Source organism: Asterias amurensis, chromosome 6 (assembly GCF_032118995.1).
Source record: "Asterias amurensis chromosome 6, ASM3211899v1".
Taxonomy (NCBI): domain Eukaryota; kingdom Metazoa; phylum Echinodermata; class Asteroidea; order Forcipulatida; family Asteriidae; genus Asterias; species Asterias amurensis.
In genome coordinates, this window is record NC_092653.1 from 225728 (window position 1) to 241206 (window position 15479).

At 37.2% G+C, this 15479-nt stretch overlaps 2 protein-coding genes across 2 annotated transcripts in view; both read left to right on the forward strand.

Annotated features, from left to right (window-relative positions):
• The first annotated feature begins 157 nt into the window (after nt 1-157).
• Nucleotides 158-4599, forward strand: LOC139938228 (oligosaccharyltransferase complex subunit ostc-like). The gene is made up of 4 exons (XM_071933636.1): nt 158-367; nt 1477-1550; nt 2002-2219; nt 3932-4599. The coding sequence occupies exons 1-4, from the start codon at nt 229-231 to the stop codon at nt 3948-3950; spliced, it is 450 nt and encodes a 149-aa protein (XP_071789737.1). The 5' UTR covers nt 158-228; the 3' UTR covers nt 3951-4599.
• Nucleotides 4600-5973: 1374 nt separating this feature from the next.
• LOC139938412 (splicing factor, suppressor of white-apricot homolog) overlaps nt 5974-15479 on the forward strand; it is a 68710-nt gene continuing 59204 nt past the window's right edge. Inside the window, exon 1 of the mRNA XM_071933917.1 lies at nt 5974-6259. Within this exon, the coding sequence (XP_071790018.1) occupies nt 6045-6259 (215 nt within the window). The 5' untranslated portion in view covers nt 5974-6044. The remainder of the gene's footprint in view (nt 6260-15479) is intronic.

A 15479-nucleotide genomic window follows, 5' to 3' on the forward strand; every position in this document is an offset into this window, starting at 1 on the left:
TAAATAACATCATAATTAAATATAAAATGGCTAACGATTAATACCAAAAGTGTTACATAAATATGCAAGTATTTTTATATAAAAAAAACGGATATAAAAAATAACAAACTAATTAAAAATACTTTGCTGAAAATAAACTGTTGAGTTGAAACGTGTCGACGAACCTGGATCCCTTTTCTACACTGACATTCTGTACTCGTGAAGGTTTGCGAGCGAAGTGATTGAAACATGGAGCGTATTTTCGCATCTCCCTTCACTGTTTTGGAATGTCCGAACTTGAAACTAAAGTGGCCAACATGGCTACACACACCTTCAGCAATGACAGTTTATGCTATCGTTCTTAGCTCATATTTTCTTGTGACAGGAGGTTAGTTTTTTCTTTCTTTTAACTTTTTTATTTTTTTTATTTGTTTACATATTTTTTTATCAAAAAAAAACTTAACTTTACCAAACTTAAGATTAATTTAGAGGAAATGTAACTGTAATTATAAGTACCAATCATAAAGATGTAGATTACTACTGTACTAGTATTATTTAGTAACTTGTTTGAATATTTTATTGTTAATATTTATTATTAAATTTAAATAAATAACAATCATACAAAAAGAACGTATGTTGTCAATAAAGTTTATCGCGAATAGCAAAATATCAAGAGAGGGCGCTGTTGAACCCACACAAAGGTAAAGGCGTTGCGTGCGCGAGTTGTAGAAACTGCATAGAAACCACCCCATATTCCTTCCCACAATGCATTGTGTTTCTGAATCGCGATAAACCTTATCGGAAAAGTTTCCGTATGGCGCCACCACTTTTTCATTCGATATGAAATAATATAGTATCTTCAATCTTCAATACCTCAATGAGATATCCCTTTTTGTAAAAATTAGTGAAAAAGTGGTGACACCGTACAGAAAGTTACCCTGTCAATCATTAGCCCACCTTGTTGAGCTGTTAATGGCTCCGCTTTTAACATCGGTCTCATCACTGTCACCATTACAGCCCACCTTCGATACATGTCTTAAACGCTAAGTTTTCAAAGGTCGCAAAATGCGAGGTAAATAGTGCCACACCAGTATCACTCCCTGTGGCCACTTCTTGTCCCTCTAACAAGCCTAGTACTACAGTACGATCTTTACCCATAATTTTGTGTACTTAATATAAGCAGGAGCAAACAGGAAACTGCATTTTTGGCAGAGATTTTTCTTCATAATGCCCCCCCCCCCAGTTTTCACTTACCAAGACCCAGTAAACCGGGTGCTGCACTCCTTTACAAAAATATAATTATTCCTATTTGTGGTCCTATTGTCTAGCACTCCAATCCCCACACTGCATACATTGTTGGATTCTGCCATTTGCTATATGTAATTTGCAGACATTCAATCATTAACTATCAGAACAAGATCTGATTACAACCATGCAGTTGAGCCACTTCCATCATTCAATCTCTGTAACATTCTTCTCATATTTTATTTTGCACAGGTTTAATTTATGATGTCATTGTGGAACCTCCAAGTGTTGGTTCAACAACAGACGAAAATGGACATCAAAAACCAGTAAGAAATATCTCGTACCACATTCATCTACCACCAGTTTGAATTATAGATGATATTTTGATAAATCCTTTTTATACGTTCAGAAGAGTTATCTATAGATTGCCATCTGACAGTGACACCCAAATTGATTGATTCTATTCTTTCTATTCTGGAATGTATGATTGATTTCATTTCAGTAGTGCTGTTATTTGTCTAATTTGATGAAACACCCAAGATGTTGATGGTGTCATTGGTTTAAGGGGGTCACAAAGTTAGATGAACCACAAGGGAATGTGAATGGCTTCTGACTGACAAAGATATTTAGAAACTAGGGAGACCACCAGAATAGGGGCTAGATAGCTCAGTTTGTACGTTTTAGTTAATAATTCAAGATTATAATATTGTTCTTCCAATGTTATTTCAATAATCAACCAAATCACTTCATTCTTTTTCCCCAAACTTTTCTGTGTAGGTTGCCTTCATGCCATACCGAGTGAACGGCCAATACATCATGGAAGGCCTTGCATCGAGTTTCCTTTTTACCATCGGTGGCCTTGGATTTGTGGTTCTAGATAAATCTAATGGACCCATGTTACCCAAACTCAATCGCTTCCTGCTCTTGTTTGTTGGCTTCGTTTGTATCCTTGTGTCATTCTTCATGTGCAGAGTCTTCATGAGGATGAAGCTTCCGTAAGTTCCTTTTATTTGTTAAGTCTCAGTGATCTCCAACTGTGAAATTTAAGTGGTTGGGGCGGAGAGGGGACCAATGCAAGTGGGAAGCACAAAGCCTTTTCAGGGCTCGCTCAAGAGCCTGGACAAATGTTGATTGTTGCTCTTTGATGCACTCTGGCATAAAACAAAGCAGATGGATTTTAAACCTTGGCAGCTAATAATAATAATAACGATAAACCGTTCTTTTAAAGCGCATTACACACGGAGTCCCAATGCGCTGTACAAAGTTTTTTTAAAAGAGAACAAACAAACAAAATTAGTTAGATTTTAACAAATGAGTTTTAGCTACTTCTGAACTAGGCGGTGGGACAGAACGGTGAGAGAGTGTGGCGGTGCGCCAAGCTTTCTTTTACATGTTGGAGAACACTGAAGTCTTGTTGCAAAAAGGGTTAAAGAACTCATAGCTCAACCCTAGCAGACTCTTGCTCAGATAATCTTTTTTTTTTTTTGATAAAGACTGATTAGGGTTCAAGACATGAGGCCATAACACTTGTTGCATTTATACCACAGGGCCAGTATTGTCAATAATTGAATATTTAAAAAAATGTCTGTTCTTTTACTTGCTTTAGTCTCAAATGAAATATTGAACTGGGATGTTGCAAACTTCTTACCCTATAATGAATTTGCAAAACTTTGTAATTTGTATCAAAACGTTCAACCACTTTGCTTGTAAGGGGCCAATAACATGGTGAACTCTAGTATTATGCAACACACAGTAAACTCCATTCAAGTTTGGGTGGGTGTTGGCAGTGGTTGTGTCAAAAGGTCACATATGATGCATTGTGAATTGTTTCAAATGATTGGTCAAATGTTACCTAGACTAGGAGGGTTTCAATGTTAACCTGCTTGTGAAAACTGTAAAAAAGATCTTTGCCTTTTGTGAAAATACAAAGAAGCAAAATTTGTCACCAAAAAAACCTAAGTGTTTATACTGTTAAAGGGTCTGGGTACTTTTTGTTGGACTCAGAACACAATTTTTCTGCTGATTTACCTTATACTCACACAGTTTGAAAATAATGATGGTAGAAAGCTTCCCTTAGAATAAAACTTGCTGTAGTTTTTGAGAAATGAGTAAAACAAGTCACACAAATTAGTTTTGTCTCTAAAGACGTAAATTATTTTAGCATATGTAAAACATATTTTTGTGAAACTGTTTCACTAATTTCTCAAAAACTACAGCACCTTAGCTAGTAATATTTTAAGGTAAGTTTTCTACTATCATTATTTTCAAATGGTGTGAGTTTAATGTAAATCTGTGGACATTGTGTCGCAAAAAGTACCCAAATCCTTTAACATATCATTTCATAATTGTCGCTAGATGCTTGTTCTCTGCTTGTATATCAGTATTAAACTTACCGGTATATTGGATTTGTAGCATTGCATGGTGAGGTATCCATGTATATTTGGTTTGCAGGAACAAGAGTAGAGAAGTCATGAGTTCCAAAAATCTACTCCGCACTAGTAATAATTCTACTAGTAGAATATAAAGCAGGACAAGTTCTCAAAAGAAAATAATCTACCTTGCAAATTTCTGCAAACCAAATATACAATATTTAACTTGAATAATGGTTGACAGACACACATGTTTGTTTTTTCAAACAATCAACCAAACCATGAAATAATGTTACAGAGTGATAATATGTGATTGGTGTTTTCTTCTTTGTTTACAGAGGCTACTTGCAGGGTTAAACTGGGACAAAGCTGTGGTTACTCCTTCATCATGCACAACTAATACAGTCAATTAATCATCTCTGATGCAAACTGGAATAAAACATTCTCCCAGAAGAACCTTCCTTTTTTAAGGAGTTCTTTCAACTGTCAAATTTAAGTATTTGTTAAATACAAGAGTAATAAATGAAGTAAGATTGGAACATGAAAAAAATGAATAAATGTAATTATTTTTATTCAAATTACCTTTTTATCAGTGCCATGCCAAATTTGTTAAAACAAGGCATGATATTCTTCCTACTTTAGTCTGATTTAAGATTCTTCTGCCTTTGGAAAAATCAGAAAAACTGTGATTAAATAGTCTGAAGATTGTATTGCCCCACATTTTTTCCAAAGGACCAATATAATACCTTATGAAGAAAACGGTTTGTAAGTTCAAGAAGCATCGGTTCTGTACCAAGAATAACAGGTGATGTTATTTCATTTTCCAGAGAAAAGTCTGCACCTTCAATTTAAAATTTTGCTGTACTATTTAACACAATTTTATTTTACTGATTTGTAAAATGGAATCTTTGGGGAAATTGTTCATTATTGTCTGTTTATGTACATGTACCAAACCTACTTTTATGCCGTTTTAGAATAAAATTGAGTCAGACTTTGTGTACATTAATTAATTGAGTCTTTAGTTCCTTTCATTGTCTTTACTCAGTGCCTTCATTTTTGTCAGTCATAATGTATGATGAATGCAGTCAACAAATAAGATGAAACATAAATTCAAGAACATGTAGAATATGTAGAACTCCAGAACTGTCAGAAAAAAATGGTGCTTGCATTTCAATTCAGATAAATGTCAGGCTATGCATACTAGAACAGGCAATCTATTGTGCAACGGTCCAAGAGTCGGACGACAACTTTGGCCACAACTATTACCTTGTACGGAGAAAGACCCAGTTATTTCAAATGGCACACTATGAACTGCCTTGAATAGAATTGTGAAAAGAGCATTCAAGTCCATGGATGTCGCCAGCTTTTCTATTTTATCAAATCAAGAACAAGTAGATAGCAGGACACTTTACAAGGGGTCTTTCTTTAAAGCTGTATAAACCAACTGTAAACAATAACTTTGGATGTAGGTGTAACTTCTCTCAAAGAGTCTTCAATGTCTGGAATAGTCTACCTCGGAAAAATAGTCAAATGCAAAATAGTATATGTAAGAAAGAGCTTGATGTTTACTAGACTTGTGGACAAGTCGTTCTGGTCCCACGCACTGAGATAGTTGAGTTGTGGCGGTGCCATGGCGAGATTGCGAACTGCTAGTTGCCGACTTCTACTCAGTCGGGCAACCAGCAGTTCGCGCGAGAGCAGTGATCTCGCGAGAGCACCGCCACAACTCGACTATCTCATTGCGTGGGACCATTAACGACTTGTCCACAAGTCTAGATGTTTACTGAAAGAAATTGTTATATGATAGAATATTCGTTATTAATGGCAGAGACCTAGAAACAATTTCTCGCGTTAAACCAATAACGGCACCTTTTCCAATGAACAACTATTCATTGGCTGCAATGTTCAACCAGGGGCACTGTTCAAATTTTGTGGGTATGGAGGCAGTTGTCGCCCTGAAGTGTCATAACTTTGAATTGAACTAATATTCAATACACTTGGGGTGAAAATTTTGAATATTTTAGTCCAAATTATTGCAAGGTTTTAACTATCAACAGTTGCATCACTGTCAGTGAAGAATTTTTTGTGGAAAAATTCCAAAACCTATAAAGTTAACTTGAAGTTGAAAAAAACACTATATTCTTTTAATAAAGATACAGGCAAACAATACAGTTGCGGGCGCTATTCATGCAGACCGTCTATTTTTCACGTGCAGTCGGGTTCCTTTTCATTGTATGCAGAACGAGAATGGTATCTAACCTCGACTACATTTGTTTTCAACAAGATAACAAGAAGGGTTACCCGACTACAGCGCACCCGATTTTCGTTGACCATACATAAACATACAACCATTGGGTATCAGACCACTTCGACACAAAATCTCATAACGTTATGCAAAACCTGTTCACGATGGACGACAAACTAACGTAACACAGAGAAAAGGGGCCAAAAATGGCGCAAATAAGTAAGAAAATGAAGAACAAACGGGCCCAGCTCCTGGATGTGAAGAAGATAGATGCTGAAAAGTCCCGTCAGAGGGAAATTGAGGAGATAAATGTGGTGGGGTATCAGTGCAAGCTGTTCCGAGACGACGAGAGGGCATTGGCGATCGATCGAGGGGAACATTTAATTCCGTGGATGGGGGATTCCTCGTTACAGATCGACCGGTAAGTAGTGCGTGGTTGGTTACAATTCACAACATGGTCATCCATGCATGGTGGTCTGATTGCATTGAGATGATAAAGAGGAATGGATATCATTCATGCCTTATGCTTGTAATGTAACTTTTCTATGGAAATATTGGTGTTTGTTGTACACTTACTTACTTAAATAAAATATTGACTAAACAAACAAAAAATATCCTAAATTTAAAAAAACATATAATACTTTGTAATAGGGCCTATGCCTTTGGCTGCTGAATTTAGAAGCCAAGCTGAGAACTCCCAAGTTATTTTTACCTGACGGTATGAGTATTTAATATTGGAAAAGTTTCTGTATACTGGCGCCACCACTTTTTCATACGATATCAGATAATATATATAGTATCTAATTTACCTCAATGAGATATCCATTTCTGTAAAAATGAGTGAAAAGTGGTGGCGCCATATGGAAAGTTATCCTTAATAATAATATTGTTTATACTGCCTGGAAGATTTGGCTGAATGGCTGAAACTTAAAAGGCACTGTGCCCCCGTGGGGAAGAAAAAGGGAGCAAACAGTTTTCCCTTTTCCCTAAAGTTTCTGTATCCTGCCACCATTTTATCATTTGTAAAAAAAAAATAATATTTAGTTTACTCAGGGAGATACCTTTTTGTCAAAATGAGTAAAGAAGTGGTGGCAGATACACAAAATTTCCCCTTTTCTTTCATCATACTGTGTTGTTCAATACAAAAAAAACACATGCAGATAGGTGAAAGTTTTTGGCCAGGTGGTAAAAGTATGATTCAATTGTTCCCACCCTACCCAACGATGTCAAGAATAAAAAATCTGTCTTAATTATTTATTGCTGTATTGATGGAGAAAACTCTACAATGTACAATTATTATGCCTTGCTTGTTCTAGTCAAAGGATTTTATTATTTTATTTTCTGATGTAGATTTGGGAAATTATTTGGTTTAATTTTGGTTTGTGGATTTACTTAGGACACAATTGATTTCCCAAGAATTTTTTGCTCTACTTCAGCCCAGGTGTTTTATGAAACAAGTATTAATGAATGTTTTGTGCTTGCTTTGCTTCGCTGGACGCAACAGTATTTTAAAGTCACCTGGAAATAGAATTTTTTTTCTTTCAAACATAAGAGTATATTCTTACGAACAATAAAACAATTTTTTTAGTAATTGTTTGTCACGATTTATATGTTTAAAAAATACATTTCCCAAAGTTGTTTGGGGGGCTGACTCCGCCTACCCCTTTTGTGACGTCAATCGAGGCAGCAGACTTTGCCTGCAATGCGTATAGTAAACACACGTGCAAAGTACATGTACGTCCCAAGTCGTGAGTTGGTACATTTCAAAAAGTGTTTTTCTGCATTCAGCAGCAATACACCTGGTCGGCATTGCCGGAAAAAAAACAATTTTTTTTTTTTACAAGCACAAACTCATGACTTGGTCCGTACATGTACTTTGCAATTGAGTTTACTCTACGCATTACAGGCAAAGTCTGCCTCGATTTACGTCACGAACAGCGCTCTCTCGGGTCGGGGTCTACTCTTAAATTTGTAAATAACATAAGAACTGATTTTTAAAACCTTAGTCTACTGTTTATTCACATTCCACTCATCAAAACACATATATTAGTGACAAAAGCTTTACTTTGAAAAAATACCACTTCCAGGTGACTTTAACCATTGCACGCCAAAACATTTGTTAATTATTTAGGATTTTTACAAATCCTTCTGGTTACTCATTGACTACAATGTCCTTCAGGTTCTGCTGGATTTTGGGTTAGTTTTAGGTGAAGGGACAGAGAATACGTGCCAACCGATATATCTTTTGGTAATTTGGAGCTTTATAAATCCAGGGACTTTATTAATATTAATTACAGAGAGACAAAGGCATTTCCTTTGGATGCAAAGGCAGTTCTATTCAATAGTGACAAACAAGCTGGACTTCCTAGTAAATGGTATCTTTGGCCAGTACAAAATGTCTGAGCTATAGCTAAGTTTAGTATACATAAATAGTTAGTTGGATTTTCTAAACAAAATATTAAGTTAACTGCGAATGTTAAATAGGTATAAATTTACTACAATGTTTTAACACTGAAATTATTTTTTTCATTTGGGTATGATTTTCAGCCTAGCAGCATTAGCATTTGTTTAACCAAATTTCAGGGGAGTCCTCTTAAAGGCACTGGACACATTTGGTTCTCTAGATAATAGAATTTGCATATATAACAACTTACATGTACTTGGTTGAGCAACAGAGAGCTTTTTGTTGATAGTATTTGTGAGAAATGGCTCCCTATGAAGTAAAATAGTCTTTGAGAGAGAAGTAATTTATCATTAGTGTCAAAAACAATTGAATCTGAGAAAGACTTCAAGCCTGTAGTCTTTCTTTTAGTGTGTATTTTCTTTCATTATTTTCTTGCAACTTCTATATATGACTAATTGAACCATAATATTCTATGTAAATGTTGAGATTAGAGTTGAGATGCACCAAGTGAGAATACTGCTCTTTAACAGACACACATGTCCAGGGGTTGATTTCACAAAGCGTTAGGACTAGTTCTAACCTAGGACTTGTCCTAGGAGATATTAAAGTCACCTGGAAGTGGTATTTTGTCAAAATAAAGCTTTTGTCACTGAAATATGTGTTTTAATCAGTGGAATATGAATAAACAATTAACTAAGATTTTAAAAAATTGGTTTCCATACATGTTATTTACAAATTTGAAAATAAGCCCGATCTGAGAGGGCGCTGTTCGTGACGTCAATCAAGGCGCGATGAATCGCATGCAGTGCCAACACAAGATAGTGACGCTTGGCGCAAGCTAAAACAAGCCCTCAAAGTTGAAACAATACATCTGATTTTTCACGTTGGGCAAATGCTCCTTTAGGTTCGTTACGTCTTTCAGGTACCTTCTTCGACTTCCCCACTAGCTGGAAAAATTGTTGGGATGGCGTCATGTTTTAGAAAAGAACTTTTCTCTTCATGTCACAATGTGTAGTGTATTACTGATTCTCAAAGCACAACGGCTGGAAGTGTTGTTGCACAGCTAGAAAAGACTTGCAAACTGACCCCATCTTTAGTTGTTTTGCTGCATCCAGCAGCAATAGGCCTACACCTGGTCGACATTGCCGAAAAAATGCAAGAAAAAAAACCTTTTTCGAAACGTATCAATTCACAACTAGTACTTGAATGTACTTGCACGTATGTGTGTTCGATGTTCGATTGAGGCAAAGTCTGCCTCGATTGACGTCACAAAAGGGGTAGGCGGAGTCACCCCACAAAACTTTTTACATATTAATCTTTAAAAACATTTACTCAAAAAATTATTTTATTGTTCAGAAACATACACCAATGTTTAAAGAAGAAAAAAAATTATGTTTCCAGGTGACTTTAAAAACTAAAGGCAAACCAAATTGACAGTTTTTTTATGTAGTGAGTCTTAACATCTGTACTTAATCTTTCAAAATTTACACAAACTATGTTGAAATCTAATTTTAATTATTGTTTAAGGTCGAAGGAGGATTACTTCTTTGTAATCCTAAACAAACTACAATTGCACAATGTAGGTTAATGCCTTCTCAAATTCACAACAAGCAACTTTGACTTTCAAAATCCTCATTGACTCCATTTCTAACCAAACTGGGTTATCAGGATTCCAGGTTAAGGCAATATTAAATGAAAGAAATACATCCCGTTTAATTTGCTCTAAAATTAACATTGTGATTGTAGTGTCTGGACATCTGTCCACAAATTGATATGTCAGTTAAATTGATACATGTTGAAGTCCCAAACATAATTATTCTGGGAGAAATTCCATCATCCATGGTCCCAGCCAGGTGAATCTTTACTGTTCAGCTGTGGTATTCCTTTGAGGATATTAATTGTAGGGTTGCAACCTGATTCCGATGCCTCATTCAGTGAGTCCAACCAAGCAATTCAGCATACCTGAACCACACAGCGATAGTAAGGTAATACACACCATGCTTAGGTTGTAATTCAATGCTTATCGCTTTGAGCAGCTTCCAGTGCCTTTCCATTTTGGGGACAAAGAACTGCCTGGATGCCCTAAAAGAAAGATCTCTACATTTTGTGTTGTGAATCTTTATCTGTTTTTGTCAAATGGGTGTATATTGGGGAAAAAACATGGAAGTCCTTCAGGATGTTATACGAATTGGTTTATTGAATATTTGTCAGCTTTAAGATGTCTTACATGTACATAAAATTGAAATGTAGGCCTTACAATCTAATTCAAACGGAATAATGTGTAATTGTTTTTGATACAATTTTAACGAGTGTTTCCAGCTTGACATAAATATGTAGTCAATCTATCTTTGTTTAACCCAAAGTTTATATTTTTATGTCTAAATGTGTAAAGTTCCACTGTAGCTAGTAATTTTGTCTTTGTTTGACCCAAAATTATCACATACACAGTATCAGTTTTTCCTTATAACCTGGATGGGTTTTTTTTTTAGATTAAATTTCACTTGAATTTGAAGAAGGAGAAGAAAAGAAGAAGTAGTGTAAATTGAAGAATTCTGAAACTTAGGCCTACACATAAAATTTCTTTGGAGAAAGTTGATGCCAAAAGGAATACATGGTATTATGTACCGTATGTGTAGTGCAAATGAAAGGCCTATTTAGTGTATTATCTCCACTGGTGATTTTGGGATTGGCTTTCTATTGTAAATTCAATCTCTTTAATGAATAGGTATGTCTGAAGGCCTCTTGTCTGAGCGATCAATACATTCCCAAACCCTACCTTAGTGATCAGATAGAGAAACCAATAGACCATAGGGAACAGTACATTGTACCCTTGGGGTAATACTGCACACATTAAAACCATGGCATGGGCCAGTACTAGCCACACCCCTAGAGTAAAGTGGGTCTCTCATCCCATCCTAGGGTAATACTGAACACATTAAAACCATAGCATTGGCCAGTACTAGCCACACTCCTAGAGTAAAGTGGGTCTCTCATCCCATCCTTGGGTAATACTGAACACATTAAAACCATGGCATGGGCCAGTACCAGCCACACCCCTAGAGTAAAGTGGGTCTCTCATCCCATCCTATGGTAATACTGAACACATTAAAACCATAGCATGGGCCAGTACTAGCCACACCCCTAGAGTAAAGTGGGTCTCTCATCCCATCCTAGGGTAATACTGAACACATTAAAACCATGGCATGGGCCAGTACCAGCCACACCCCTAGAGTAAAGTGGGTCTCTCATCCCATCCTAGGGTAATACCGAACACATTAAAACCATGGCATGGGCCAGTACCAGCCACACCCCTAGAGTAAAGTGGGTCTCTCATCCCATCCTGGGGTTATACTGAACACATTAAAACCATGGCATGTGCCAGTACTAGCCACACCCCTAGAGTAAAGTGGGTCTCTCATCCCATCCTAGGGTTATACTGAACACATTAAAACCATAGCATGGGCCAGTACTAGCCACACCCCTAGAGTAAAGTGGGTCTCTCATCCCATCCTTGGGTAATACTGAACACATTAAAACCATGGCATGGGCCAGTACTAGCCACACCCCTAGAGTAAAGTGGGTCTCTCATCCCATCCTAGGGTTATACTGAACACATTAAAACCATGGCATGGGCCAGTACTAGCCACACCCCTAGAGTAAAGTGGGTCTCTCATCCCATCCTTGGGTAATACTGAACACATTAAAACCATGGCATGGGCCAGTACTAGCCACACCCCTAGAGTAAAGTGGGTCTCTCATCCCATCCTTGGGTAATACTGAACACATTAAAACCATGGCATGGGCCAGTACTAGCCACACCCCTAGAGTAAAGTGGGTCTCTCATCCCATCCTAGGGTAATACCGAACACATTAAAACCATGGCATGGGCCAGTACCAGCCACACCCCTAGAGTAAAGGTGGTCTCTCATCCCATCCTAGGGTAATACTGAACACATTAAAACCATGGCATGGGCCAGTACTAGCCACACCCCTAGAGTAAAGTGGGTCTCTCATCCCATCCTAGGGTTATACTGAACACATTAAAACCATAGCATGGGCCAGTACTAGCCACACCCCTAGAGTAAAGTGGGTCTCTCGTACCATCCTAGGGTAATACCGAACACATTAAAACCATAGCATTGGCCAGTACTAGCCACACCCCTAGAGTAAAGTGGGTCTCTCATCCCATCCTAGGGTAATACTGAACACATTAAAACCATGGCATTGGCCAGTACTAGCCACACCCCTAGAGTAAAGTGAGTCTCTCATACCATCCTAGGGTAATACCGAACACATTAAAACCATAGCATTGGCCAGTACTAGCCACACCCCTAGAGTAAAGTTGGTCTCTCATCCCATCATAGGGTAATACCGAACACATTAAAACCATAGCATTGGCCAGTACTAGCCACACCCCTAGAGTAAAGTGGGTCTCTCATCCCATCCTAGGGTAATACTGAACACATTAAAACCATGGCATTGGCCAGTACTAGCCACACTCCTAGAGTAAAGTGGGTCTCTCATCCCATCCTAGGGTAATACTGTACACATTAAAACCATGGCATTGGCCAGTACTAGCCACACCCCTAGAGTAAAGTGGGTCTCTCATCCCATCCTAGGGTAATACTGAACACATTAAAACCATGGCATTGGCCAGTACCAGCCACACTCCTAGAGTAAAGTGGGTCTCTCATCCCATCCTAGGGTAATACTGTACACTAAGCTTGGGAGATACCAATTTATTTTATTCACGATACATGTATATCGCCGACAATATATCGCGATATTCGATATAATCGCGATTAATTAAATTTGACATCATCAGTCTTCAAACTCCCAGTGAAAGTTGTAGAAGAGACAGTTATAGCATAAGAGAGGTGTTCTAATGACCTATTCTTCTTGTTTTACTCCAAACCTATGGGGTGCAAGATGTCTCAGCTTGGAAATACATCACGATATTGCGATACTTAATCGATATCGTGATATATCGCGATATATCAAGAAGGACTTAGCGTATCAAACCTATTGTTTTTTGGACCCCCTCAGATAAATGTTAAGCTCATTATGGCTAAAACAATAGAAATGTTGTCCGAGCAATATCTCAAGAATGACTTGGCGTATCAACTTCAAACTTGGTTTGTGGATTGGTCAAGGGATCCCCCAGAAGCCTGTTGTTGGACCCCCTCAGATAAATATTAAGATCAGTATGGCTAAAACAAAAGAAATGTTGTCCGAGCGATATCTCAAGAATGACTTGGCGTATCAACTCCAAACTTGGTTTGTGGATTGGTCAAGGGATCCCCAAGAAGCTTGTTTTTGGACCCCCTCAGATAAATATTAAGATCAGTATGGCTAAAACAATAACTCATCAAAAAGGACTTGGTGTAGCAACTCCTATCTCAGCAGGGCATTTGTGTTGTCAACACACCATTCTTTTTTTTTTTTCTTTTTTTTTTTTTTCTTTTTTTTTTTCTTTTTTTTGTTTCTTACTCGGGAGGTACGTGCCCCCTGCTGGTTATTGAGTTACTAGACTAAACCCATGAAGTCTTCACTGTATTTGCCCTAAGGAAATAATATCCAGCAGACTATAGATCTTGGCGTAGAGATGAGTCTTCTGATCATGCTGATTACTGTGATGTGTGACAATTATTATGACCACAATCGTGACAATCCAGTCCCATTGCTCACCTTTACAGCACCTTTATATGACCCCAGGCTAGAGAAGTCAGGTACCCATACAAGTACTGCTGCTAATTGTCTTATACACTACAAACAAAGAAAACAAAACATTATCATTAAACCATCTTGGAAGAAAAGTCACATTTGATGTTGGAGCCTACATACGTATATTTACCTTTTCAGCAGTATTATCTGTAGGCCCCAGTAAATAATGGTGCATCTAGGAAGGACTTGCAACACCTCACCTGTAATTTGTGACATTTATCTTGTTTAACAAAATCTTTGTTTAACTAAGGTCTGGAATTTCATATTTGAAAGAGCAAGACCATTTTCATTTTGCGAAGGGCATTTTTATTTGAAATTGTATTGTCTATGTGAAGCTTCTGAATAGGCATAAAGGCCTTGCTGTGTTATTTCAGGCCAGCAATTTCCGTACAACTTTCTAACTTAACCATCTGGCAGATAGGCAGATCCTCACGAATGCATAGTAAATGAGCTTAGTGGCCTTTCCCTGGTTCACACTCATCTAGCCTACAGCTAAATGACTGATACCCTGAGAGAATTTGCTGTAAATAAAGTTAATTTGTTTGGGTGGGGTGGTCAGGATAATTCCCTTGGCGGTGCGTAGCCACTAGTCTAGTTAATTAAATTTATGCTGGTCTAGGCTGGTTCGATTCTGATCGGATACGCATTCTAGTACTTGTCTGTATTTATTTACATATAGTCCTTGCTTGGTTGAGAAATTGAACCAATAAATGTATGGATACATCAAACCATTATTTATGCATGAATGGGTAGACAATCTCGCACATCCTGTTAAAGTAAATAAAGTACCAGGTAATTCATGAGATTTAATGCTTGCTAGGTTCGATTTAGGTAAGCTTTCATTAAAGAGTTAACATACATTGGTAATATACATGTAACACTGTCTGTCACCCCAGTCTTAATTCATTTGGTCATGATGTAGGACACAAAAGTATCAGTTACATTGGAGGAATAAATACTAAAATTATCAGAAACAAAAGAAACTTCGAGAGTTTTAAGATATGACAGCACCTCGCTCTACAACTTGTTACTCATAAAAACATCAATTAATGAGAGTGTATGCAGAGTGTCTTGTAATGACAAAAATATTGACAAATAGGGTTCTTGGAGGTGAGAAATAACTATACCAAGTTAATCACAACTATATGTTTACTTAGGGTCAGAGGTGAAATAATAATAGAATTAATAATTATAGACATTTTTAGTGTTCCATTAGTCTGTCAGAAAGACACAGAAAAGGGAACTCTACTAATTAGGGAACTTAATTAAAGCCCAGACTCAATAAGTGAGTTTTCCATTGAGTTGGAGAGAGTTTCTTCTGCTGTTGACATATTTTGATGAACACAATGTTATCTGTGAAAACTTAAATATATAAAGCAAATGAGATTAGAAGAAAGAAAAAAACGCTGTAGACTACCGCGTTTTGTCTTTGCTTGTAGTTGACTTCAAACTTGTACATCAGAAGACTTGAAGCTGTCTCATTTCCATGAATCAGTCTGTGTACACGTACATC

Excerpts from the sequence above, each read along its gene's own strand:
- LOC139938228 (XM_071933636.1), top strand. The coding sequence starts at position 229 with ATGGAGCGTATTTTCGCATCTCCCTTCACTGTTTTGGAATGTCCGAAC. Across the intron at positions 368-1,476 it reads ATATTTTCTTGTGACAGGAG|GTTTAATTTATGATGTCATT; the intron begins GTTAGTTTTTTC and ends TATTTTGCACAG. Across the intron at positions 1,551-2,001 it reads AAAATGGACATCAAAAACCA|GTTGCCTTCATGCCATACCG; the intron begins GTAAGAAATATC and ends TTTTCTGTGTAG.